General features: G+C 34.6%; 1 protein-coding gene across 8 annotated transcripts; it reads left to right on the forward strand.

Annotated features, from left to right (window-relative positions):
* The first annotated feature begins 2,514 nt into the window (after positions 1–2,514).
* Positions 2,515–27,167, forward strand: LOC143458993 (huntingtin-like). 8 transcript variants are annotated; one of them, XM_076955921.1, is made up of 65 exons: positions 2,515–3,051; positions 3,181–3,293; positions 3,366–3,517; positions 3,835–4,005; positions 4,235–4,424; positions 4,522–4,652; positions 5,057–5,243; positions 5,792–6,032; positions 6,997–7,042; positions 7,302–7,397; positions 7,492–7,616; positions 8,155–8,341; positions 8,833–8,994; positions 9,106–9,425; positions 9,597–9,770; positions 9,880–9,949; positions 10,150–10,291; positions 10,400–10,471; positions 10,612–10,736; positions 10,961–10,993; positions 11,515–11,673; positions 12,179–12,292; positions 12,406–12,578; positions 12,676–12,823; positions 13,014–13,052; positions 13,246–13,365; positions 13,463–13,600; positions 13,747–13,869; positions 13,996–14,149; positions 14,243–14,376; positions 14,767–14,781; positions 15,292–15,408; positions 15,618–15,740; positions 15,953–16,069; positions 16,180–16,307; positions 16,740–16,888; positions 17,059–17,253; positions 17,400–17,485; positions 17,623–17,691; positions 18,193–18,375; positions 18,576–18,800; positions 19,060–19,212; positions 19,384–19,500; positions 19,628–19,728; positions 20,240–20,340; positions 20,463–20,638; positions 20,725–20,902; positions 21,013–21,197; positions 21,287–21,470; positions 21,587–21,684; positions 21,771–21,881; positions 22,159–22,299; positions 22,448–22,546; positions 22,703–22,826; positions 22,892–22,974; positions 23,208–23,434; positions 23,595–23,673; positions 23,796–23,983; positions 24,198–24,312; positions 24,557–24,776; positions 24,995–25,115; positions 25,266–25,428; positions 25,658–25,818; positions 25,939–26,032; positions 26,462–27,167. In XM_076955921.1, exons 1-65 carry the CDS (start codon positions 2,981–2,983, stop codon positions 26,585–26,587), a joined length of 8,862 nt encoding a protein of 2,953 aa, XP_076812036.1. In that variant the 5' UTR covers positions 2,515–2,980; the 3' UTR covers positions 26,588–27,167. The 8 variants fall into 8 exon arrangements, with proteins under 8 accessions (XP_076812036.1, XP_076812037.1, XP_076812041.1 ...); XM_076955922.1 differs by lacking the exon at positions 14,767–14,781; XM_076955926.1 differs by lacking the exon at positions 17,623–17,691 and having other exon boundaries at positions 2,516–3,051.
* The last annotated feature ends 610 nt before the right edge of the window (positions 27,168–27,777 follow it).

The raw sequence follows: 27,777 nt of genomic DNA on the forward strand, positions 1-27,777 counted from the left end.
TAATATTTCGAAAAGCCGTACACAATGATTTTAAAACGCCTTTTAACCACGTAGTATATCATTTTCCATATGAAAGCTGATAAAGAGTAGCAAACAAGAAAATCTGACACAACAAAAAGTAATAAAAACTTCTATGACCGAAAAAATTAGTCCATGAGGGGGACCACGGTCCTCCCTAAAGTCGTTATAGTGCACTTGCAGCATTAATTGTCTGAAATGCGTGAATAAAAATGACTTTGTAATAAAAAAAGAAACTTAGTTCTTGTTCTTTGTAGGCTGTATTCCTTTTTTCTAATGATTGGAATAAGTTTTCATAAAATTTGAAATGTCTCCGAAATAAAGTGCTCAGTTAGCACAAATGCAAGGAACGTCTGATTCAATTTAGAAACAAATTAACTTCCAAGCGACCACGCGTGGTCAAGGGACCAACGATACCGAGGTAGCCGAGCCAACCAGCTGTTATTCTTCACTACAAGAAAAAACAAGAGCAGCACGCATGCAGATAAACAACGGTTTCTGATTTCTGAAAATAAGTTAATTGAATTGCGATGATTGTAACTTCCAACACGGCAAAATCTTCAATTTTTCAATTATCTACTTGCGTTTCTTATGTCCGCAGTGCTAATTGAAACAAAAATAAGACATTATATCTGGTCTGTATTTTAAAACTAATGCATCAATCAAACATCATTCGAACTCTTTGAACGATCATCTGTAACAAAGCTTTTGTGACACACAATCGATGATGTCACATGCTGTAACACTGAAGTACAAAACGAATTGCCACGGCGCCAACAGAGGTTTACACTTTCTGAATGATTTTCTAGTTCGATATAAACAGCAATATGTCTAAAAAAACACAATATGCATCTACATATGTTGGCCAGGTGGTTTGGTGCCAATACAAATTAAAACGACCAGTATAAAAATGGTGTTGCCAAAAAGAAGAACATTTTGGGATGTTAACGCGTCCTCGGGGGTCAATTCAATTGTCATGAAAAAAGATGACAAATTCTCCAAAAGGAGCACGTGTGACAACACTAAATTACTAAGCTGGTAAGCTCGCTCGCTAATTGAAATAAATGTTATTTTTCAACTTAAAATTGCATTGTTTTTTAAAGTCTAAATTAATTCAGAACTAATGTCTTTGACCCAAACGACATCGCAATGCTTTCTACTCCCTGCCTAAAATGAGATTGATATTCCCTTCAGTGAAAATCTGCTGGTCACCGCGTTATGATTCAGCAGCTTCGGTAAATGGGCGTCAGTGAAATAACGATTTTGTAAATGCAATGCCAAAATTTGCGCCACGTCAAATTTATACTTATAATACGAAGTGATTATTTTACCGCTGTCTGTTCACCAAAGTTGCAGAATCACAATACGGTGACCAGCAGATTTTCAATTATGCGTTCATGACTCTCGTTTTATACGGCTTGATCATACACTTCTATTTATTTTCTGCTGCAAATAATTTCTGTTTTAATAAATGGACCCGATTTTGAAGTCTTGGCTTCACCCTGTTAATTCATGCCACTACCACCAGTTGTCAAGTAGCGACTGTCAAAAGATGAAACTCATGAGAATTTCACTGCACTTGCAACCTTTGTAATCTTATGCGATTTTATGATGACATTTTGCCACACAAAATGTATGTTTTTAATGCCATTTCGTGACGTCAAGACAGAATTTCATGCAAACTTTCCATACAGCGGTTATGTTATTGTTTTTAGGCTACTGCTGCTGTAGCTCTAACTTTGTTGGTAAAATAGGCATTTGTTGCAATAACAAGATTGAATTTCAGTTTTTCAAAAGGCGTCCAGCCTAATTCATTCAGCTACCATAGCTCATTGTTATTAACATGATGGACTTCATATGTCAAATACGCAAACAATTGTTAAAAAGAGGCCTAGCCTAGAAAATACGGTACTTCCGTATAGAAAGTTAGGTTTAGTAAAAACGGACCACTTTTAGTTTGACAGGGTAGGCCCATACGCGGTACGTTTTTTTATGATGTTTTCTCTTTTTAAAATTTTTGTGCAACCACAAGCAGTAGAACTGGTTTACAATAAAGACATACCGTATATCATAAAAACTAACAATTCACATGCAACTATTTCTTCAAATCCAAAGTAGGTTACCAATTATTTCCAACTAATTACAGTAACGGCGTTACTTCCAACATTTATTTCACCATATAGGCCTATAATATTCATTCATTTAATTCAAATTCTTTTGTTTATTGGTTATTTTTGTGCAATTTCGTACTTGTCTTGTATTATAAATTAAATACTCATTTTTCAAATACTTCAATTCTAAACAAGTGAGCTTTACTGAATTATTATCCAAAATTATTGAAATTACTGAATTATTAATTATCCAAAAACGTTAATAGTTTTTAACATAAGAAAAGTATGACATCTCCATTAGTTTAACTTTTGTCATTAATTTTGGAAATCCAGTTTAATGGTTTAATGGTGACTAACCATGCATCCATGTAAGTCCGTAAGTGCATAGTTCACCAAAATATCACAAATGTGGGTGCTGGTGCACCAGGCTGCTAAGTTTATCTGTTTGTAGTGCACATGAAACATTGTATATTCCATGTGCGCTTTTCTCAAACAGTAGATGCGGGTAAATGCACAGGCCATATTTTGTGCACTTTACAAAGCAGTCACTTTGCGGTCCAGGCGATTCATACTCCCACTGGATTACTGCTATGTCCAGTGTATATATGCTATTGCACTAATTCGCTCAATTTTTAGTCCAAAAGTGGTGATATTGACCACATCAACAAATTTCTCAATACCAGTAGGCTAATACCTACTGGAATTCAGGTTTTTGAGCTGCCATTTTGACTAACACCAGATGTTTTGCATTTCCAGGTTTGTTGGTCGTGCAACATGTGAAACAAAATGCTTACACAGATCTATCGTCTATAAAGTGTGGTATTAGTAAAACTAATTTTCCCCCATTTAGCATGGAGAAAGTGATCAAGTCTGTAAATGCTCTGAAGTTTTTTTATGGTGGATTATTAAGTGAAGACAAACTGTAAGATTTCAATTCCTGAAATACCCCTGTACCCCTGCTTATCTAAATTACATTTGTATTAAACATAACTTTTAAACTATTTTTATGTTCAGTCTTTTTTGCTTTATTTCAATTGTCATTAAATTTCAGGCAAAAGGAATCAACCTTAATTCCGAAGGAGAGGCAGTTAAATTGCAATGTCATTGCAGAATCTTTGATATTAACATCCGTTAAAAACAACAACGATTTTCCTGGACTTCTTGGTATGCCATAGCTTTGGAAACACAAATTAAGTATTCTGTGGAAATTATATATATATTTTGTTGTTTTTGCAGCTGTGTCAATTGAAACTCTTTTGCAAGCATGTAGCGATGAAAGTGCAGATGTTCGTTTAGGTGCTGAGGAATGTTTAAACAAAGTTATAAAAGGCCTGTATGATACAAGCATCAGCAAAATTCTTGTTGAGTTATATAAGGAAATTAAAAAGGTTAATTTATGCATTATGACATACCCTGTCTGATTAATGGTCATCGTTTTGCTTGTGTAGAAAACTTTCATGATTACCTGTGGTACTCAGATCACCTGAAAACAGTTTTCAATCCAAGGCTAACAATATCTTCAATTCGATAAAGAATAATAGTGTTTTGATAGTTGCCATCATTAAGTTTAGGCAATCAGGAAAAGTTTTCCTCTCAAACAGGATGGTAACATTGGTCAGTTTGTGATTTTTGGTCCTGTTGTTTCAAACCTGTTCAGTATAATTCAATGTTTGTTTAGTATTTGTTGTCACATCTTTTCTTACAGAATAGCCAAGCTCGAAGCTTAAGAGGAGCACTTACACGATTCTCTGATCTATGCTTCAATATACGACCGGCAAAATGCAGGCCTTATATTTTAAATCTTTTGCCATGTTTAGCTCGCATATCGCAAAGAGATGAAGATATTGTCCAGGAATGTTTGGCGCCTTCTATTGCTGTAAGTTAATTCGTTCCATGAAGAAGCAGCATCAGAGTTCACAAATGGTTTTTCCTGCCAACTTTTTATATTATATTGGCATTTTCTAATCACAACTGTTTTTCTTGATTATATTTTAATTTTTTATAAAAGTACCAATTTTTTTTAAAAAATTTATGCAGTTAGTGTTACCAATACTATAAAATTTTTATGGTCTATTGCATTGGCATGTTCATCTTTGATTTTGTAGAAAATATTTGGAAATCTTGGTACCTTTGCCAGTGAAAGTGAGGTTCAGGGTTTGATTGCATCTTTTTTGAAGAACACATCACACCAGTCTGTGACTATGCGAAGAACAGCTAGCAGCTGTTTGTTTTCTATTGTTGTAAATTCAAGAAAACTTGTCCTTGTTATCGGTCCTATGATACGTTCTGTTTTAGGTAAGACTTTTTCCAGTAAATTGTGTTCACTAAAGCTTTTTTCATTTTGCTCCTAGAGTTCCGATATTTTTAGTGGTTTTTTCCGTTTTGTTTCCAGATATTTTATGCCAGAGGTGTGATGACCGGAACACAATATTAGGCTGTTTGCAAACTTTCAGAACTATTATACCACTCTTATTGGAACCACCTTGTCGTGCTGACCAAGACTTTAAAATACTTCTTATTACGGTGAACTTTACAGCTTTTACTAATCAAGATTTATAGAATATTCATATCAAAATACTGACAAGAATGGGGTGTGGAAGGTGCAATGTACCCTTAACCATTATAGAACCGGTACCACACCCTTGAAATAAGCGTTCTCTTGTTAGCTTAAGTCATGTGTGGCATCTGTAACAAGAATTGGGAAACCCACGGGCAACAGAAATAAACTTTTTTAATGATAAATGTATTGAAAATTTAAAATGTACAAATGAATATACCATGTTATTCTGGGCAGATATCGTTTGGCATCAGGGGCCTGATAGATCAGGCCTGGGCAATCAACGTGTTAAAAAGTTGGTGCTCAAAACACTTTGCCTCATGAATTGTTTACTTTATTTTATATCATTTGTGTTTATTACACATTGCAGGTATTTGAAGCCTCATTGCATTATTTATGTAATGTTGATCACACGATTGTTACCTCAGCTTTGGAGCTTCTGGAACAGCTTTTAAAATCTTTTATGTTTGATATCAGTCATCTTCTTCTAAGTTCAACTTCATTTAGAGAACCCACATTTGCAGTCGCCATTGATTCTGCACATGAAATTTCTGCAGGTATGTAGCTATATAGACAGAGTATTATAGGTAGGTCTAAGTATTTTCGATGAAGAGTAATTTTCCTCTTAAGTGCACACCTAGAAGTTCCCATCCCAACTCAGTACACAAGAATTCTGGATTTTATTAAGTTTATCAGCAATTTAATTCTCATGAGTATCAAAACAGATCAAACACCTGAAAATGTGGTAAAAATGTTAAAAAGTCATCTGTGGGGGATAGATTAAGGTATAGATAGAACAATTACTGTTGTCAAGTATGCCAGAGCAAATAATGGTGTTAACAATTGCTTAGTAGGTACCCATCTAGACAAATTCACGCTAGATGCTCAAACTCAAGTTACGTACTTAACCGGGAGATTACTGTAAACGGAAAATGAATAACACTTTGCATTTATTTATCATCGGCATAACTCGAAGCTGTACTATTTTGTTCGATTGGTCACTTGTCATGAATTATAATGACTAGCAATATATTTAGTTTGGTTGCTGCTAACATTTCTATAATTTTTTCACAAATATTTTTGTTTCATCTTTTTATCCTTTTAGAAAACAGTAGCAGTTTGTCTACAAATGGTGACAATCATGAATTAACTTCAATTTCCCGTGATGTAGACAATGAAAACACGTCAAGTACAGATAAAACTACTGAGACACTAATTACTAGCAATACAAATTCAGCTGCCCCACAATTACTTTCTTCCAAAGATCTTTACACACCTAAAACAGAAAGTTCAAGAAACCTTGATGTTGTCCCGATAGCAATTGTTGCACGTTTGCTCTGTCAAAGGTAACTTTATGTTTATTCCCTGCAAAGGTTTTATGTTTGTAATGAAATATTCTTATTCATTTTATGTTATTCTTTTTAGTAATACATCCTGTACATTGTAATTGCAGCATATATATAGGCTTGCTATCAATAGCTTTTTTATATATAAAAGAAGTGTAATACAATATTGTAAGCCAGCTTGTCCCCAACTTTTTTGATACCTTGAATCGTATCAGCAAAGGTGGTATGAATGTATAAAAACAAGACAGGCTCGCATTAGAGGTATTTAGTTGTTCATTTAGAATTTAAAGACTTTTATTTTTTGCAAACTTAAGTTATCTCATACGGTCTTATTTAGAATTTAGTAAAAATTTTCACGTAACACATCAGCTATTGGTGAAAAAAGCGAGGAAAAAAAGCATGTGCGGCCGTATTGATATGTCATCATTGGCGAAATTAATGTCTGGATAGAAACTGTAAATTTTTGTACTGTAATATGCAAATCTAAATCTGCCAAGTTTCCAAGTACTCCATTACATACAAGTCATTTTTTAGTGCAGATTTTATTTGTTGTCTACAACATCACATATCAACTTATTGTAATAATTGATATGCGATACAACATAGTTTAGAAAGAATTCAAAACTGCCCTGGAGGTAATTGCTTTGAGAGATAAGCTGTGCATATGTATGTGGTTTTGATGTCTAATTGTTATAATGTTTACAGGATGCCAAGGCAGAAAGATTGAATTATTAAAATGCAATTACCATCCCCTATCTCAGTTTATTGTCTGTTTGTTGCCAATTATGAATACCTTGAACTTTAAATAGCTTGAAGTAGTATGTGGTAATGGTAGTAGTAAGTTTTTGTTTAGTGTAAGATGTTGCTAACAAATTTATGGCAAGTTTTCTTAACTAAATTGGTGACATACCAAGCTTTTGTTGTTTAATTTGTGCTACTTTTGTATCATGATTTTCTTTCATAGATTTTTGCTTACCGAGGAAGAAAGCCACATTCTTCCAGATTCGAAGGTAACAATATTGACATCGATTTGTGTATTTCATTTTTGAAAACTTGCGTAGTTTTTCGCATAAATGTTCAACTATGTGCATCAATGAAAGCATTTAATTATGAATGAAATTGGGTACCTAGGATTCAGAAAAAAAGACAAAAATTGAATATATATCTTTTAAAGACTTGTTTGGTAAGGATTCAGTATTCTCGAATGTGCATCGCTATAATATGCTGTTATGAGCATGCAAATCTTCATTTTCAAACTTTTTCAAACAGGTCAGAGTCAGTCTAAAGAATCTGGCTTTAAATTGCCTCTCCCTAGTTGTTAACATGCAGCCAATTGTTCTGTGTTTGAAACTCCACCCAACATTCGTAAGTATGTGTTGATAGTGACAGATAGTTACAAACCACAACACAGTATTTCTGATATTAACACCATGTGTAATTGCTTTTGTTAATCATGCAGGTTGAAGATAACGCAGCCGTACTTTCTGATGTTCTCCTGTATCGAAAGCATAGTGATCCGAAGTTGAAAGGTGCGTCTCTCATGGTTGCTGCGTCTTTCATTGACACTGTTTTGCATCTAAGCAGGTAAACAATAGTTTGTCAACAGAAAGGATTTTTTGTGTTACTTTTTATATCTGCACAGTATAATCGTCTTGCCAACTAAATAATTTGGATTTCTTTGACTTCTTGCCGTTCGTATTGAAAGTAACTTGGCTAACATTGCAAACCCTAACTGTTGATGTTAGTGATGTTTTCCCAACACCACATTTCCACAACTTTATACATCATCATACACACAAATCTATCTCTGGAGTGTAAGACAATTCTAAAAGAATTCACTGGCATCTAGGTCAGACTGAATGAATTGAATGAAATAAAATGAAAAATGAAAAATGAATGAAATGACTGAATTTAAAGCAGCTGTTAATTGTTCAGGATGTAATTGCAAAATAGTTTTTTGAATCTTGGGCTTGTTAATGCCGATATTCTGGGCCAGATTGGCACTTGAACCCCTGGCAGTCAACATAGATCAAATTCATGCTAACTGATGACAGTACTTTTAGTTGTCGGTATATAATAATTAATATTAAAATCTAATTGAGCAAAATCGTTCTACCTCCAGGACAAGTGCTGAAGACTGGTGGAAAGAAATGACAGCATACTATTCTGAAAATAAGTTTGGATCGTTACCTAATATTCAGTCTTTAACTGGAATGCTGACACATGCTCTTGAAGATGAGTCATCAGTTTGTGTTAGACAAGCTTGCTCTGCGATCACTGTCTGTTTTTCTACTTTGTGTGCAAGCACAGTAAGTCAGTTATGGATTTAATAATGTTATGTGGATAAACGTGATTGCAAAAATGTGTTTTTCTCCCGTATAATACACATATCATCATATCTGTTGTATGTGGAATGCTTTAGTGCTGTCGGCACTCAGTTGTGGACTTTTGTGCAACTAATAGCATTTGTAAACAAAAGTACTTATGTTATAATCAGGGCTGTAAGCTCAATCGATTTTTTTTTTGAGTTGGGCAGAATGATTTATTTTAAGTTCACTTATATGTCAAGGTTTTCTGATCAATCTTGGAAGTTTATTGTCATGCAAACTGCAAAAAATGATGATATTTCTGTTGCAATTGTAATAACAAACTACTTGAGCGTTTTTTTTTTTCGTTTCAAGCTCAGCAAACTGATCAAGATCTATTGAGTTTGCAGCCTTGGTTGTAATATTGACTTCATTAGATTGATTTTATTAACTTTGCTACCCATATCTTCATAAGTTTTTTGTTTTTATTCCAGTATAACAACCTTGGTCTATCTCTACTGCTTTCACTGCTGAGACTAAAACAAAATTCATACTGGTTAGTCAAGGTTGACCTTCTTGAAATTCTGGCTTCTGTTAACTTCCGACAAATTGCGTACTTGGAGCAGTCTCAGACTAACAACGACTTTCTTATTAAGGTAATTTAATTGCATCTCTGCTTGCTGATATTAACGCCTAGTATGGTTCAAGCTAGGATATAAATCCACAACTAAGTTTAATTTGAAGGTGTTCATTTTATGGTTTCACAGAAAAATAGTTTCCAAGAAGACGCATTGAATTATGCACTTCATTGTCTGTCTGAAGATGACTATCGGATACGAAAGGCAGCAAGCGAAATGGTGGTTGCTATAGTCACCTCCTATACCTCGTGCAAGAACCTCAACGTGGATATTGTCTCTTTGGAAGCATTCATGCGATGCCGTGATGAGTTGGGATTGTTACTTGGGAATTGGGATGATGAAAGTTCACAGTCCTCCTCGAAACAAAGTGATCTCGCTGCAGATAAAAGTTTGTTAAGAACTCACCGTGGACTGGTTTGCACAGAGGCAGTGACAAGCTACGAAGAAAGGTTAGCTTATTGGTTTTGTGTCAGTTATAGTCTGTGAGTTATTTGCTTTTATTTTACTTACCAACTGCCTGTTATGATATATAATCAGCATGCATAATTTGAACTTGTGTCGAATGTAGAAATACTTGTTGCAAAACTAAAATAAGCAAAAACAATTTTCTGTTTTGTCAGCTTGTCATTCTTGATCTGTCGAGTATCCACCCTTTTGACACGTTCTGCATCAAAACATTTAACATATGGGTGCATTTTATCGCTTAAAACTCTGTCTTTAAAATATCAACCTTGTGATTATCCGAATGCATGGGGATGCCATTTCATACAATCTGGATATAGCAATCAGGAAAGGTAATCATTTCATGAAAAGACGTTTTAGTAAGGTAAAGCAGAATTATTAACGTTAATGATGTGGAGTGATCGCAACCAACTCATTTACATTCAAATCATATCTTACTAGGCTGAGATCAGAAAGCAACATCAGCAACACTTCCAACTCATCCAATGTGTCATTTCAAAGAAATGGAGAGGTATGTAATAGACATATTTATGAAGTTTCGTATTTTTTATTTTACTAAACGTTGTGTATTTTCCCATGAATTTTGACTTGTAGTTTATAATTTGTTCATTTTAATCTTTGAAACTTATGTAACAGGCATATTTTTATACTTTACTAAACATTCTATTTACCTTTGAGTTTTGACTTTTAGTTTTTAAATTGTTTAAGTAGAGTTCTGAAACTCTACAATTTGGTGGTGTACTATCTTTTATAATGGGTCTGTTGAAGTCAACGTGGCTGCCACTGGACATAGCTGCACACTGTAACACTTTGATTTTGGTTGGAAATTTACTTGCTGGTTCAGCAAGTCATGGTAAGTTTATTAATTAATGTTCTGTGTGTTCTATTTCATGTTCATAATTTCAACCATAGGAGTGTTCTGTCACCAGTGTTTTGTTACTGCTGCTTTGTCCTGTAATAGGATTTCAAAGCCTCGGCCCAGTAAATGCTGATCAAACATTGAAATCAAAAGCAACATCATCATCTGCTGCTCGTAAGCTATTTGATAAACTTGCAACATCCAGTCACACAGATTAGTCTTTGCAACTTTTTACCAACATTGTCTCAAGAGATCTGAATAAATCTGAAGTGTTTAAACATGATCAACTGACAGCAAACATACACTTTTAAAAGCTTGGACTTGTATCCATGATCTGATGATCCAATCATATGCTTCTGATCTTTACACCCATCTCATCAAGTTGCTGTCTGTTGTTCATCATATAATTAGTGATGTAATTCCTGCTCCCCCAAACAAGGTATTAAAAACATTGATTTCACATTCTGCACCCTATTTTTTTTCAATGTAACTGGCTATTTCAGTTGTCATACTTATCATTATTATATATCATCGTTAAACTATTGCTTCAACCGAAATAACATAATGTCTAAACTGTTGCCACCATGATATGTCTTGTTTTAAACATTAAGTATATGTCTGGGATATTGATAACTGTACCTTAATATTTCACTGTGTATTAAGGCGCTCTATGAAGCTATGCTAAATGTTCAACAGGTATCTTGCTCATTTATTTCATTTGTCAGCAAAAGTTGGTGAAGGGTTTTGGTGGTTAACGTAAACATTGTTTAATGTAGGTTTTGATAAGTTTTCTCCATTATTAGGTTATTTGCGTAGGTAGAAGTTTTTTTGTAGGAAAGTAGTAATAAAAACAGGTGTAAGGTGGTAATGTGTTTGCATGGGAAACATGTTTATTCCTGTGATTGTTTTTTTGAGTTTCGTTGTATTTAATAAGCGTCTTAGGAAAATAATGACACTTATCATCTATAGTTATAAGACCATGTACTTTGTAAATACTCAAATTCACTTGTGGAAATATTTTGTGAAAACTACTTTTGTAATGTACTCACCTGGCAATTTTGCACTTACCTTATTCTTTCAGCCTATATACACATGTACATGATTTTGTATCTAATATTTGCACTCAGGTTATCCACTGTTAGTAATATAATTTATCGTTTTACACACAGAATGTATCACTGCATGCTTGATTTATCAAATAATTTGACACTCACTAGATTGTCCTTCCAAATTTGACTCCAAATGCTAACATACCAAGTCCAATGAAGCGTAAGGAGAAAGCCAAAGACAATAATGAATCATCAAAGTCTTCACCATCATCTATGAGGAAAATTCTTCCAACATCACCGATGCCAAAATCAGGCCAGAATAAGGAGGTGGTCTTTCATCCTAGATTATTTATTGAGTTAATGTTGAGTTGATGTGTTTGGTTTCTTGGAAGTGTCACGTTATACATCTAATATACAGCTTCTACCAAGAAAATTATTTGATTTTTTAAATCTTTCTTATATACATATAATTTGAGAATGGTTTATAATTTTTGTTGAGTGATCTGTCACATTTTAAATATTGTTAATGGTATATATTTGTTGCTTTCTCCATGCAGTTTAAAGTTTTAAACTAATAGTGTGGTATTGGTAATGATAACATAAAAGTGCATGCCAGCTTGCCATAAAAAACAGATATTTTTCAATGTGTTCTATCTTCACTGAACTCAACACTTTTTTTAATTTCTTCTTTGCCTACCCAAAATTTAATATTAATTATATCATTATAATGATTCAAAAACAAAAAGTTTGTAATGGGTGATATTTGAACACTCCTAGTTGATTCGTTTCCGTTCTCTGATGGTGAATATGATTAATGTTACTTCAATAATAGCCACAAGATTCTGACAAAGAGAAGTCAACCAAAAAATCATTGGGAACTTTTCATCATAGCCGAGTGTACATGAAACTACATGAAATGCTTGTGGGCGCATATAAGAATTACAAGGTAGCTTTTCAACCTCTCAAAACACAGTCACTGGTTGTTTGTTGGTCATCTAAACTTTTTTATAATTTGATTTTAACCATTAGTTTTTGTAACATTTAAATATTTTTTCAAAGGGTGGTCTTGATTTTGGTGACGACGATAAGTTCTGCATGTTTGTTCGAGTTGTGCTGGATGTCATTTCTCAACTTCTTGAATTGGCATCATTTCAAGATGTCGGTCCCCACACAGAAGAAATATTGGGATACCTTAAAAGCACATTTGTCATTGAGCCGACTTTAACCGTGCTGTGAGTTGCTTAAAGCTTGCTTACTTTTATTTCTAAGACTTTTTATTTGAAAGTTGGTTCAATGGTTAGTCACATTCTTTAATGCTTGTTTTGAAAGATGTGTTCAGCAACTGCTTAAGGCATTGTTTGGAACTAATCTAGTCAGCCAACTTGAGAGTGATAAAGATGCCAAGTTGAATAAATCTCCTCTGACGCAAGGGCCATCATTTGTTGGCCAAGATTTCAAATCCACTTTTAGTCATCAGGTAATATTTTAGCTGCCAACAGTTTTGAAAGCAGAGAAATTTTAGTGTTAAATATTGTTCAGCAATGCAGCTGGCTATGTATATGAGTTTATTCATGTCAGTAGCGTAACCATGGTTTTGCGCCCATTTGCATAAAATGTTATGTAACAACTTTTTTTAACTGGTTTAGTTGTAAATTTTATTTTACAAGGTTGGACATGTTTTCTTATCACATTTAAAAGTTTATGAAGTGAGTATACTGTATATGTATGTAAATTTCACATAGGTGCAACTTTACTTGGGTGCGATTCCAAGGGAAAATCTTGACGCTGGCTACAATAATCTTTTATTTCCTTCAGTCCACTCATTATTCCTTTATATTTATTTTTATTGTGTTTGTATACAATTCCATTGCTATACCATCACCACGCTCTGTTTATTAGATCTTTCACCATCCGCTTAACCATCTAACAATGGCCATTGCCAATTCGTCGTTTCACTACTCCCATCAATCAGATGTCGCAAGTGAAAGTGAGGGTTGGTTCGGGTCTATAAAGAAAAAGGTATTGTCAAGTTTCATCATATAAAAAACATTTAGTTTCATAAAAAAGTAACAAAGCTTGAAGTTGAAAGTCTAAATTTATCCAACATCATCCTTAGGTCGAACAGAAGTTAAATCAGACAACTAAGACATCAAAAGGAAACAAATCTTCTATTCAGAACCACATTCGACTATTTGAATCACTTGTGATTAAGTCACTCAAGCTGTATACTGTCACAAGCTCCGTTGAATTCCAGGTGACCTTATCTTGTTACAACATTTTTTTGACATTTCATTTTGAATTAAAGTATTGTTGCATGTATATTTTCCAACGTGACTCTAGATATTGTACACAGTTGTTTTGTGAATTAATGATGTATCATTGACAAACTTGTTATCACAGAGACATGTTCTCAATCTTCTTGCACAATTGGTCCAACTTCGGGTGAATTATTGCATGCTCGATTCTGATCAAGTTTTCATTAACTTCATCATTAAACAGTTTGAATCCATCGAAAGTGGAATGGTGAGTCAAAGAACAAGCTTATCAATTAGAAAATGAACTTACATTTTTCAATATTAGATGCTTCTGTTGCAAAATGTTATGCTATGTTGGTAGGGATGTTATGGTATAGCTATTCACTATTTGCAGATACGTGGATCTGAGGAACTTATACCTCACGTATTTTTCTTTCTTGTGCTCCTGTCATATGAACGCTACAATTCCAAAACCATTATTGCCATGCCAAAGATCATTCAACTCTGTGATGGTCTAATGGCGAGTGGAAGAGGTGCAGCCAGTCATGGTATGAAAACTTGAAAACACCCCTTGTCCAACTTCCCTCTCCATTATTTTACTTTGACTTCTAATAGGCCTAATTCTTTTCTAAATCCTCCAGTGATTCCCGCGTTGGAACCAATTGTCCATGATCTGTTTGTGGTTCGAGGAACCTCGAAACAGGATCTGCAAGAAATGACCACACAGAGAGAGGTTGTTCAAATGATGATGCTCAAGTTAATCCAGTATCCACAGGTGTGTTTTGATCCTCATTTATATGCTGAAAAATCTGCTCACGTGGTTGCAACAAGTCATGGACACATGCTGTTGAGTTAACAAGTAACATTCAAGCAATAAATACAGTTTCTTTGTGTTTCACTACACGGCCATTGGTCACATATAAGTACTTATGTCCCCGGTGATGTTGCTTTTCCTGACTGGCACTATTGTTGTCTGTGGTTCATGTTATGCTATGAATTTTTTCATTAATACTTTTGTCTTGTATAATTTGGCTACTTACAGTTACACTCTGTAACGGGTAGGTTGCTATAAGTTGTTACTTCATTAATTACTAACATCAGGTGCTATTGTATATGTTATGTTCCCTGGCTGTTTTAAACGATTTTCTTGTGCATTTCATAACAGAGGATGTATTTGAAGGTAACTATAATGTGAATTCATAAACTGCATGGCCTGCTGCTTTGTACATAATTGGAAAATGTCTGGAAGAGCAAAAAAAGCATTCTGTATTTGAAAAATTAATGCAGAATGCTTGATCATTTGTAATTCTTAAGAAGTTGGTTAAATATTACAACAAATTTAATTTTTTTGATATTAATCTGCATGCAAGATTAATCTATGTACATCATACCATTCGCAGTACTAGCCAAATTACGACTTAATTCTGCTCATATGTCTTTAGCTTTTCCGTAATTCAAGTGAGCGTAATAAATACGCCGTAAACAGAAAGTTTGCTTAATATGCATGTCTACTTAAGCATTTATCATCACTGAAGGAAGCGCGTCTTTTTTGTGCTGCCATACAAGCACTCTATCATATTATTTATGAATATCTTTCTTTATGTTCTGTTGTTGGTTTAAACCTGTGGCTATGTTTAGTGTTTACTACAAAATAGAAAGCTTGAGTTATAATTGCAAGTTTATATTGTAGGTTTTTGAAATGATCACAACAATATTACAACACAGTCGAAGAGATAATGCTGAACGTTGGAAGCAAGTTTCAAGACAAGTGTCTGACATTTTGCTTCCAATGATGGATAAATTACAGGTAGTTAGTTTCCAGGTGGCGTGGATCAAACTTATTTCACTTAATTGGCTTCTACTTTTTTGTAAATTGATGATACAAGTATCTGTTTGTGACTGTCTAAAGGCAACACTAATGATGATATGTGTATTATCTGTCTCAATTCTCAATTGTGCATATATATTTGTCCCTGCATGAAAATCATTTCTTCAGCAATAATACCATTTTACAAGGTTGAGGTTACTGGCCAAAAGGATATCAGCATCCTTCATTCTCTATTTGAGACTCTTTCCCCCACATCACTCAGGCCAATGGATTTAATTCTTCAAATCATGTTGTCATTTCCGCTGGTTGTTGTAAGTTTTATTATCAGCAATATACACCAGGAATGTGTATTATAGCTACATTTTTTTCATGTAGAATTGTTAAGACTATTTGAACACAATTTTCTAACGCTACCGTATTACAGTGTTAATAGTTTTATATAATTAATACTGAAAGTATCAGTAGCAGTCAATGCTGAGCAACAAACATTCTTTGGTTTATTTTCGATTGGTTTATATGTTAGCCTTCAGTTGAATATCTCCATCGATGGCTGGCCAAGGTCCTTATCTTGATGAGGGTGCTCATCTGCCATTATAAAGAACAGGATATTCTTCAGTGTTTAAGCAGACTCAGTTTGAATGTATGTGAAGTTTATCTTCCATTGTTAGTTTGTATATATCTATCTAAAAATGTTTTAAATAAAAATTTTACGTTACCAGTACGTAAACACTTTTATTATGTGATTATTAGGTGGATTCTTTTTCAACTCCTGTATTTAGTCGGTTATTTGGTCATAAACAGCAGCCAGCGTTCGAGACAAACGGTCATGTTAATGATGAGACAACACTTGAAAACTCCTCAGAAAACGTACTTGCAGTGTAAGTGTTTTATTAGCACCATGTCATTGTATCTTGATGAGAATATTTACAAGCGTTTTAGCTTATTTCATTATAGCAAAAAGCATAATAAGTGCATATGATGTCTTTGAATTGTTGAAGGTGATGCTCAAAACAGTCTCAAGAATTTAAGTATCTGACTCATGTAAAATATAAAATAAAATATGCTCAAAGTAAAAAAAAATATTTTCCTCAAGAAATTATGTCACAAATGTAACTTGTTGTTGTTTTAGTTTTTGCTACAAGTATTCGTTTAACTATATTTCTTTAACCTGCTTCATACAAAATGTTCTTGAATATTTCCGTTTACTGAAACGGAGTCCTGTTAACTTATGCTACTTTTCCCCATTTTTCTTCCGGATGATTCAAAAGCAAAATTAAACCGTACTAGTAATTTGTTCTCGATTTGTCCAGATTTTTTCATCAGATGCTTGGTGCAATCAGTAGTGACCTTGTTAACAAAATATCCGATCCAAAATCGAAGTGCAATGAAAAATGTCAAATGTTCCTCTGCCAGGAAATAGCAGAGCTCTTGCTTAATCTAACCTATATGCACAGATCAGGTCACTTTTGTTTTCCATTGTATGCTTGTTTAATCCATTTGTATCATTTGTGCCGCTTTTAATCTGTTTGCTTTGTCACTACAATTTTGTTGTTATGTGGAGTATAAAAGAAGTTCTCATGTTTTTCTTTAGTTCTGCTTTTTTGAGTTGTTTGTGTTGTTTTGATGCAGGTGCTTTCAAGGCTTTCACAACCGCATCATACTTCCTTACTTGCATTCAAAATCAGTCTCAGTTTTACACATCACAAGACATGATGAAAGTGTTTTTAAAATTGCAACGAACAAATCCAATCGTGTCAATAATTTGGGTGGAATACCTGACCCATCTCAGCTATGTCGAGGTTCCACTCTGGAGTGTGCTGACCGGTAGATAGTCTGCAATGCTTGATATGTACCTTGCATGCAAGATATGCTTTATGCGCTTTTGCCATAAAACACTTTAATCTAAAAGTGCTTGTAACTTCATATAACTCAATTTACTAAAATATTCCCTTAAAAAGATTTCTTTTTAGGAAAATCTTGTGATAATCTCAGCCTGACAACAGTAAATCGTCAAATAGTCAGTCGTGGCTCGGTGATCTTGCTAGCAGATTTTGTGGTGAGTTGCAGCATCATGCATAGTTATTGGTTTCTTTTTCACTGCCTATTCCTTTTCCAAATATATTATTCAAAATAGATTAGGTCTATTCTATCACACATACCTTAAAAATTCTTGTATATGTAATCTAATGATAGTTTTGCCTTGATGGAGAACACATGCATTTGTCTGTAAGACCCAACTCCCAATTGAGTAAGCAATTCAGGGTATGTTTTGGAAGAGATTTATAGCTTTGGTGGTGGCCTAGTAAGCATGTAGCTAGTTTCCAATTTAACAATTCAGGTCATAGTCATAAATTGTGCTTGATATTGCTCAAAGTGGCTGTACAACCTGCTTAACATCGTGGAAAGTAGCGAAATGATGTGCATATTCTACATCAACAAGCAAAGTAGCCATAACATCATGCTATTTTAACCTAACAGTGATGAATTAAAAAATGGTGATTCTGCCATCAAAATGTGTTCAACACACATACTTGATTGAATCATTCTATCACCTGAGCATCCGTCATTGCACAAGCCTGATCAGTTGATAAGCTTTGTTACATTGATCTAACAATGCACGACTGCTATTAGCAAACTAAACAACATTGCGGCTGGTTTTCCATTGGTGGAAATAGTTAAACTTGGTGTCAATGCCTGTGCTGCATCGTCCTTGTGATGATGAAAGATACAAGTTTAAAGGTGTTTATGTTTTTGTTCAATTAGTGTCAGCACATGCAGCAGTCTGCTTTAATGTCATGGCTACTCAACAATCACATCCATGATGTCGTTTCCCTACTGGATGAACCTCCCGTGCAAGATTTCATATCACTTGTCCTGAAAGGACCGCAATGCAGTATTTTTGTTGATGCTGTTTCAAATTATTGCCGTAATCAAACATTTATGAAGGTGGGGAAGTTCTTTGATTTCATTTATATCTATATTCTTAAATTTTAATGGGTGGGATAGTTTTTGTGTTATTCATTCGAAAACGGTTTTTTTATTTTGAGTAGTGCATGCTTTATTAAAACCCAAACAGTGCAGTTTTTGAGTGGAGATATGTGATTTGTATTGTATTTATTTATCAACGGCAATGTATTTATCAACAGAGCAATTTCATTCAGAAGGTCTTGCGATGTCTGTCAATGGCAAATGACAATTGCACAGGAGCTCGTCTCATGCTTCTCGTTTCCCCTCATTTTGTTTTTTCTCCAATCATATCCCTTGTGCAATCATGTGATCAACTGGCGTGCGATGACGTGGAGTCTTTACTCATATTAGATCGAGAAAATGTATTCAGTCAGGTTTCTATGGACAAACTGAATGTTTTGCTAGTAAGTTGCTACGTTTTACACAGAGCTAATTTTGTATCTAGTTAAAATTTCAACAATTGAGCTAATCGAAGCTATAAAATCGTTGTGATCTGAAGATGTGTGGTCTTCTGTTCTTTAAAGACTTCAATTTTCTAGGAGATTACCCTCAAGAATTCTTAAAAATCATCCCAAGAATCTTTACTTGAAATCTTTCTTTCAAAGTGTATTCGACTTTCTTTGAGAAGTTTTTTATTAATTTCTTAAAATATACATTCTACAGAGCAACTTTGAATCAGCTTTTCGTCAACAACGTTTCGGCCGTCTTTATAATCTTCTTCTGAGATTAAAAAGTCATGTGACAGAAGAAAATATTGAAATTGAAACCAGCAATAATCAACCACATGTTGATGGACTCCTTGTTTACCCAGACAAAGTAATAAATTTTTTGACAATTTTTAAATCACTTATCGGTTCCGAGAGTGTTGTGATTGTATAAAAAAGTTGTTTGTGTTTTGATTGAAAATAATGAAAATATGTTTATTGCAAGTAACGCGTTTTGTTGCCTGATGCTAAAAAGACCGGTTTTAATAACTTTTATTTTTAGAGCTGGTTTATTGAAATGGAACTTTCCTGCTGCAAGGCTAGCCAATGGTCACCAGAGTGTGCCAAAGTGCTTGCCTGTTTAGATTATGATGATGTAATGATGGTCATGAAGCACGAGGTACCTTATAGAAATATTACAAACATCTTTTTCTTTAGGAATTTGTTTCTGGAAAACACAGTAATTTTTCCATAAAGATATTGAATATACTTTAACTCTAATTTTAAACCCATTTTGGTTTCTTTAGGATTTTGCTTTGCCTTTCTTAACAACTTGCATTTCCTGCGGAATTTCAGAGGTTTTGTCAACCACTACTGAAGCATTGCAATATAGCAAAATTCTTGCTAGGTAAGATCGTAAGTGGCAATGTCATCTTTGATTTCATTTCAAAAGCATCTTAAAAGTTTGTTTTATGTGTTTTTTTTATCTAAAACAATGCGATCCAAGGTTTGTATACAATACACACATTAATGGTAGTAGGCGGTACTACTTGAGAGTTGGGAATAATGCAAACAACGTTTTTCTAAATAGATGTTGTAATTTCCGAACTTAAACATTGTTAAGTCATACAAAATCTTTTGTCACATTTCATAATCACACAATTATTGTATCGTGGTCTTTGTTACTGTATTTGAAAACCTCAAGTGTATGATTATATGCTATGCATCTCACTAGTATAATTGCTGCACAATTTAAAAAAGGAGCTATTTTATACATGTAACTAAACAAACAATCCGCCATTGCTTTTTTGTGTTTTTGTGCTGTAAAGGATATATAAAATAACTTACAAAAGCGAAACTGGACGCCCTTGACGTGAAAGAGCATAAAATAAATTGTATATGCATGTTTTTGTTTTCAGTCCAATAATGAAGGCTTCAGTTGATGTGCTTCAAACACATTTGCACGACACTCTGGCCAAAGTGAAACATAATTCTTGCTTTGATGGTAAAGTTGCAGCAGGTATCACTTTCAGCTATAGCACATTTATGCAGAATGCATTGCAACTATATGTAGAAAATAACAGGCTGTTTTGAAACATGCACTGAAGTGCACAATGTTTTATCCTATTTATTTTTACACAGAATGCAATGAAAACTTTATCATCCTGGGCAGGGATGACTCGTTCAAGGAAAACGTGTTTAATTTGTGTAAATGTCTCGTGAAATGCTTCCAAACCAGTTCAGTATTACCCACGCTTTATAGGCTTCCCGAACAAGCATATTTTTCATGCCTTCGTCTTGCGGTGCTCTCCTGTGAAGTACGTAAAGTCGTACACGCTGTATATACCTTCAGTACAGTATAAACATGTTTAACTTTGCTGTATGTGTAAAAATTACAATTTAGGTAATTCTGTGGCAACTGGCATCAGGTGAAGTGCCACGTCTTGGACACATCACGGCTTCTTTAGAAATGTTACAGCAAATTCTCAAAGTGAATGAAATATTCGAAATACTCAATCAAAACTGCAACTCAGCATGGACCATCTGCATTGTGCAAACCATCCACACACTTCTGCGGTCTTGTGAGAATTGCTTGCGTTAATCTATACTACACAGCCAGCCACCCACGATCACAATTTCTCACTTATCTAGCTCTAACTCCGTACTGAAATTGGCAACTAAACTTTTTCAGATGTTAGGGAACTGCCATTGTCTCAACCTTATCTCCCAGAAAGTCGAGGCTCTGATGATCTGGCCTGGAAGAAAACGACCACTTCATGTGTTAGACTCGCCCAGATGCTGAACCTTGTTCGAACCGGTCAGAACTTTAACTATGAAACAATTCCATCATGCTTGCTGGGTCCTTTGTACAATATAGTGAGTACTTATTATGTGTAAAACAATACGTATTGAAATATGCAAGTATTAGTACGCACACGAGTTTATGCGTATTTGTAATTTTGCAGATTATTCAATTGTCCACTATGACAATGTTGAACTCGTATGTAAGAATCCCACATCTGCTGTGGAAATACGGCTGGGAGCCACCACCTAACAATGACAACCCAACAGAATTTCCCGACGTACCAGCCGACTACTTACAAGAAAAAGAAATCTTAAGCGAATTTATTAGCATCATCAATCACATAGGTTATTAACACAAACAATATGATAGGTGATAGCAAACATAACCTGATCAATGCTATATCTTAGAAAATTGCCTTTTTATACTATGCGCACTGGGTAACCAATGAGTACAACTCTAGGTTGGACAAACAGGACACAGTTTGAGGAAACGTGGGCCAGCTTGCTTGGTGTATTGGTATCACAGCCTGTTGATGCCAGTGCTGATACCAATAGTGTGGTAATTTAATGAAAATATATTAACGTACACAGCTTATTTTATGATGAGAAACTTCAAGGTCGAACTAATCATGTCTGTTACCTTAGAATGAAGAATCTCTTGAGCTTTCATGCTTAGCCATACGAGGGCTCACGTCATTGGTTATCAATTGTGCTTTACAGCCGTCTGGTGGAAAACCTGCTGTCAGCCAGTACAAGGTTTGATTGCTTTATTCACCATGTTTGTAACTCTAGTTTTTTGCTGTAATAATGGACAAGAAAAATTATTATCTTGTTTCTTCCAGCGGTTTGTACACTGTAGTTTATTTTTAATGGTTTTGTATTAGTGTAAGTACCGGTGTGTATAAAATTCCATACCATGATAAGATTAGAATTAAAATGAAGTTTATGGCACCTGAACAATAGTAGTTATCTCAAATTTATATCTACTATTGCCACTTTTATTTAGTCTTCTTGAAGTGTATTCATTCCACAGACATATCATCGAAATCAGGCACTTAAGCTTGGTCATACAAGGTTAGGAAGACAACTTAATCGTGTTCGTGAAATAGTCCATGAAGAGTTACAAGCGATTATTGGGTCAAAGAATCATCTCCATACTCACGACTCCTACCAGGTTGCTTATGAACACTGTACTATGCTACCTTACTGTCACAAGTAGAATGAGTTATACTAGCTGGTGACGGAGTTGTCTGTAGAATTTACAAGTCAAGTAATTCTATATAATACAAAATCTAGTACTTACTTCATTGTCCTTAATGCAGAATCAAAGCCTACGCAACTGTGAACGTTCCCTGCAGGAATGGTTAGCTTGCAATACGGAACGTATTTTAACATCATCGTTGAAATATGGTCTCGGACAGGTAGCTGTTGTAGTCAATACTACGTAGTAATAGTAATAATTTCATTATGACTAAAATTGAACATTTAAACTTGTATAAATTCAAGTGCTTTCTGACCGATCACCAATCCAGTGTGGCAAGCACTGCATATGGTTTAATTACATCATTTACCTTCAGTATTCAATCCGTTCCTTTTTTGAGCTCCATGGTATAACTCCTGGAAAAGATGAGAGCGAATATTCATCAGATGGAGACACTCAAACCATTCAGTCTTCAGAATATGACAACTCGTTTGTCAATGGTAAAAAATGTTAATTTAGTTGTTCACATCAAAGACTTATTTTATGTCAATTTGTTTCTTTTAAGATGACAGTGAGGGAAGCGACATGTTTGAGAGCGCCAACCTGTCAACAACTGTGATGCCTGGTACTCCTCGATCACCCATCAGGGTATGATTATTTATTCATTTATTGTAATTATTGTTTATATTTCTTTTCATATTAATGAACATCTAAATGTAAGTTATGTAAATAAATTTTAAATTGTGTAAATTAATTGGTGTAAATTATTTTGAAAGTAATTATTTTTGTCTATTGCTTTATCTTAATGTTGACCTATTATTCTATTTATTCAATTAAAGATCTCAAAAACATAAAAATTTCAACTTGTTTCAAACAACCAGGTACAAGACGGAGTTGACGTCCATTCATGTGTCCAGTTTTTGCTTGACCTTTATACTCAGTGGTTTCGCACCGCTGCACAAGCATCTACTGCGCAAGGCACTCCTCCCGTTGTCATGGCGAGACCTCTGCTGTGTGAATGTGTTAGGTCACTGCTCCTAATTTCTGACCTTTTCATCGAAAGACAACAATTTGAATGGATGTTTTCCACGTTGGTTGTTCTGCATGGGTGAGCTATGATGAACTTTTAACATGTTTGAATTATTACTGTTCATTTTATGTATTTTGTTTTTTCATCAAAACCGTATTGAACAATTTCTGTTACAAGTGAAAAGCTATGTTAATAATTTTATTAAAGTTATCTCTGTAACGATTGCGCTTTTTTCAAGATCGCAACCCCCTGATGACGACATCATGCTTCAGTACATAGTGGTTTCTATGTGCAAGGCTGGAGCAGTACAGGGCATGGTAAAACAAATATAGGACAGTCTGTTGAAAATCTTCTGCACTGACTCCTAACTTAAAAAATACATAGTTATATATAATAAATACTCGCCAGTATTTACAAATGTACAATTTTCTTAATTTAGGGTAAAACAGTTGTTGAAAATGTGATGCCTGTCCTGACACTTGGCCTAGCAAGTTCACTGGTTTCATGTCAGGTTTTTTCTTTATACGGTGCATTGTATTGCTTGGAATGTTATCCCAGCAGACATATACGACCTGTTGTAGATATTCTTGTGGAATATGTTCCAACCAACTTTGTGGCGGTGTCAACGTAAGTGAAAATCTTAGTAGAACGTTATACCATTGTTGTTTTGAGGCAATGCTGTTAAATGTTACACTATCTTTTAAATACTACCGTTATTCTTGTCTGAGCACAAACGCCTTTATGTTTTAACTATGCTGATCATTATCTTCATCTTTGTGTTTTTAACTTACTCAATTTTAAAATAATTTGACTGAGTTCGTTTTCTAATTTGTCGTTGCAGATGTCCAGCTCTGTATAATGAAGAATATGTTGTTGTTTTGGCATCAACCGCATATTGCCTGATTGAGAGGTGCCAGGATGTCATCTTGCCCGAATTTACATCTGTTATAATTCAAGTAATCTGATTTTCTTTTCTTGAATAACTCTGCATACCAGCACTTTGAATTTGTTCTTCAGTTATCAGCTATTTAAAATTAAGTTAAAAGTTTGAGCTTAATACTCTTGGTACCATAAAATACAATACTTGAGTTCCTAACGTGTGTATTTCATACTACGCAATGCATTGATGTGGTAGTACTTAAATAACATAACGAGATTATAATAAAATTTATAAACGGCTCTATTTTCCTGTTGTTTCAGGCAAGCGTGTTGATGTTGTCCTCACAGGACACAACCAATACACCACCTCGTATTTATCACTGTGTCACACAAGGTCTCGAGCGCCTAGTGCTCGCATTTTCATTATCATCGGTCGAATGTGAGTCTGTTCTGAAAGCATCAGCTGATCAGCTCCAGTTAAATCCCATTTTATCTCGTGCGACTGCTGCTTGTGGTTTAATGCTCACATGCATGTATTGTGGTAAGAATACTTAAAGTGGTTAAATTAATCCTTGTTGGTGATGTTAAACATATTCCTTTTGATTCCGAAAGGTTTTTTGTTTGTATCCCTGTTTGTTTTCAAATGTTGCTTGATCTGAGAAGCAGTTTTTGATATTTGAAATAAAATGGTAGTAACTGAAATGGAATTTATAATCGTAGTCACAGAAATTTGTGTTTCATCTTCATCATGTATTACAGGGAGAATGCGTGTTTCGGGCCAGAATGACGTTTTAAATCCAAACGATGGCCCTCAGGAACAGGAAGACGCGATTGAAACTCGTCTTTTAGCAATGGAGAGGATTTCCCTTCTCTTTGAAAGGTGAACTTTTGTTTATTTAAATGTGCGTTTCATACGATGACTGGTAATTTTATTTCAATGGTTTTTAATGATTAATTCTGAAGTAAGCACACATCGAAATCAAATATAAGCGATTTGCCAATAGGTAAAAGACTTAAATTTTCTGGTCAGAATAAAGAAAGGTTACGCAAAAGATGCTCGAATAATGGCGCGAGTCTTGCCACGTGTTCTGGATGATTTCTTTCCAGCACAGGACGTGATGAACAAGGTCATTGCTGAGTTCATTTCTACACTTCAGCCATTTCCAGATTTAATCGCTCAAGTAGTTCACCAGGTTCAAATTTTGTTTTTAATTTGTTTTAAGTTTGTTGTTGTTTCAAATTAATTGCTTCTTACTTAGTAGTTTTTCTTTAAATAATGCTTTAATTTTACACACTGCATTTGTTTCATGTTACAGCTCCTATAGTGGTTTGATGACAACATAAATGTAAATGTGCCAGCAATTTTATAATTTTCAACACCGTATAAAGTGTATATTCAATATCTTCTTGTGCCCACTGCAGGTTTTCCAGACTCTCCACAGCAGAGACCAATCACCATTGGTGCAGGAATGGGTGATGCTGTCACTGAGTAACGTCATTCAAAGAACACCACTTTCAACTGCAGTGTGGTGTCTGACATGCCTTTTCGTTAGTGCGTCTACAAATCATTGGATCAATTCACTGTATCCTTTTATTGATCTGTTCGTTATTGGATATTTATATAATATCATAAAAATTTCAAGAGTTTAAAATATTTACAAGTTTCCGCACAAATGTTGTTGCTTTTAACTTGATTTCTTCAGACTTCCATTGGTTGTAAGTAGAATGAATAGACCCGATGAAAAGCGGGACTGGACTTGTTTTTGTAAAGCAGCGTTGGACTTCTACACTTACCAAGTAAGTTGATCGTCACGCGTGTGTGGTGTGTCAAGTATTATTTCTTGACTTATTTATTACACTTTTTAGAGATTGCTTGAATTCAAATTACTTTTGCTTCTGCCGACAAGCTAAAAGTTTGACTGACAATATGTAAATTTTTCTACTTTTTAACATTTCTTCATCCCATGTAATCCAAAACTAAACAAAATCACAATATGTAGTAAAAACTGTTGAATTTCACTTCTACAGGTATCTTAAAACTTTCCTTGTGTAATTTATTACTGCAGCAGAAATATGTGCGTTTTGTGTTTTAACACATGGGCACAGGCTGACAAAATTAACTAACTTTTTGCCAAGTGGGTTGCAACTTTCTATGTTAGTGTATTTTGTATGTATGTTTGTGTTCCATCCCAATTCAATAGCGTAACAAATGGTCCAATTTTGAAGCTATCAGAAGAACTGGATCGTCGATCTTTCCACTCGGTTTTCAGCAGTTCTGCAAATGAGGGAGCATACAACATACTTTTGGACTGCATTAGAAAAGTAGATGGAGACCAAGGAATTCTGCAATGAACCCAACATCAGGTTGCTGCCAAAGGTGAAGCGATGCTTCTTTTGCATGGACTGCTTTCACTGCTAACAGAACTTATGGCTGAAGTTGATTTTCATGGGATAAGACGTTGTTACTGCATGTGGAGTAATACACATCTGATGTGCTGAAAGTAAAACTTACTTATTGTGACTAAAAAGGGTAATCAAAAGAATGTGTGGAGCCAAGACATAGTGCAATTAGAAGCCGCTTGGTGCACATGCTTGGTACTTAACTGAAGTTGTCCATTGTGCGTTTGTGTCTTCTATTTTTGTATTTTTCTGGCTGGTCTTCGTAGCACTCTCGTTGTTATCCATTCCATGTGCTAACATTTTCACTGGTATTTAATTCCTTCTTATGCAAAGTATCCTTTTAGGTTACTTGTATCTGTTTTTTAGATGAATATTATCCCGTAGTCACTGCTGTTTTTTGAGAGCGAACCACTTCGAATATTATTATCGTATTATGAAGATTTTTTACTCTCTACGACTCTACGTGCAATACGCTGAGTTTGTCAACTTGTATCAATACGCAATTATGACATCATAAAAGCCATGTATGAAGGTTTTTTATTGAAGATCAACATAATACTGTCAGACAAAAATTGAAAGATTAGCACTATGTAAAAAAATAAACTCAGCGTAGAAACAAAGAACCTTTTGCTTGTGATACTGCTTAAAAAATATTCGTAACTTATGTCTAAGTGCAACTTTAGAAGTCAGTTAATATGTAATTGCAAATGAAGAAATATTTCATTAGGCAGCAATTGCTACTTCGTATGGGAGCCCAACAATACAGTATAGGTTATGCCCACAACAGAATCATCCAACTGTCATGACATAAAGATGATACAGTGCAACAGATTAAAAATGGAAAATTACCAATAAAGTTTTAGAATTCAGGTAACTTTAGGCAAGAATATTAAATTCTTATTACGAGGTTTAGATTATTCCAGCGTTGGGATGAAGACAAAGATCTCTTTGGTTATTTAACCCGTGCTTATTATTGCTTTGTGCAGTTTGTGAGCAGCAGAACATCTAGCACCTTAAGTAGGTCATTATTGGAAAAGGGCAGTTCATTTGGCAAATGACTGAAACAATGCATTGGACACTAGTTAATTCTGATTTTGACCTGGGTGCCTGAAATTAACAAATCCTGATAAAAGAACATCTAA

The sequence above is a fragment of the Clavelina lepadiformis genome, chromosome 5, assembly GCF_947623445.1.
Source record: "Clavelina lepadiformis chromosome 5, kaClaLepa1.1, whole genome shotgun sequence".
Lineage (NCBI taxonomy): Eukaryota > Metazoa > Chordata > Ascidiacea > Aplousobranchia > Clavelinidae > Clavelina > Clavelina lepadiformis.

Excerpts from the sequence above, each read along its gene's own strand:
- LOC143458993 (XM_076955921.1), top strand. The coding sequence starts at position 2,981 with ATGGAGAAAGTGATCAAGTCTGTAAATGCTCTGAAGTTTTTTTATGGT. Across the intron at positions 13,870-13,995 it reads AATCCATCGAAAGTGGAATG|ATACGTGGATCTGAGGAACT; the intron begins GTGAGTCAAAGA and ends CACTATTTGCAG. Across the intron at positions 21,471-21,586 it reads TAGCATCATCAATCACATAG|GTTGGACAAACAGGACACAG; the intron begins GTTATTAACACA and ends GTACAACTCTAG.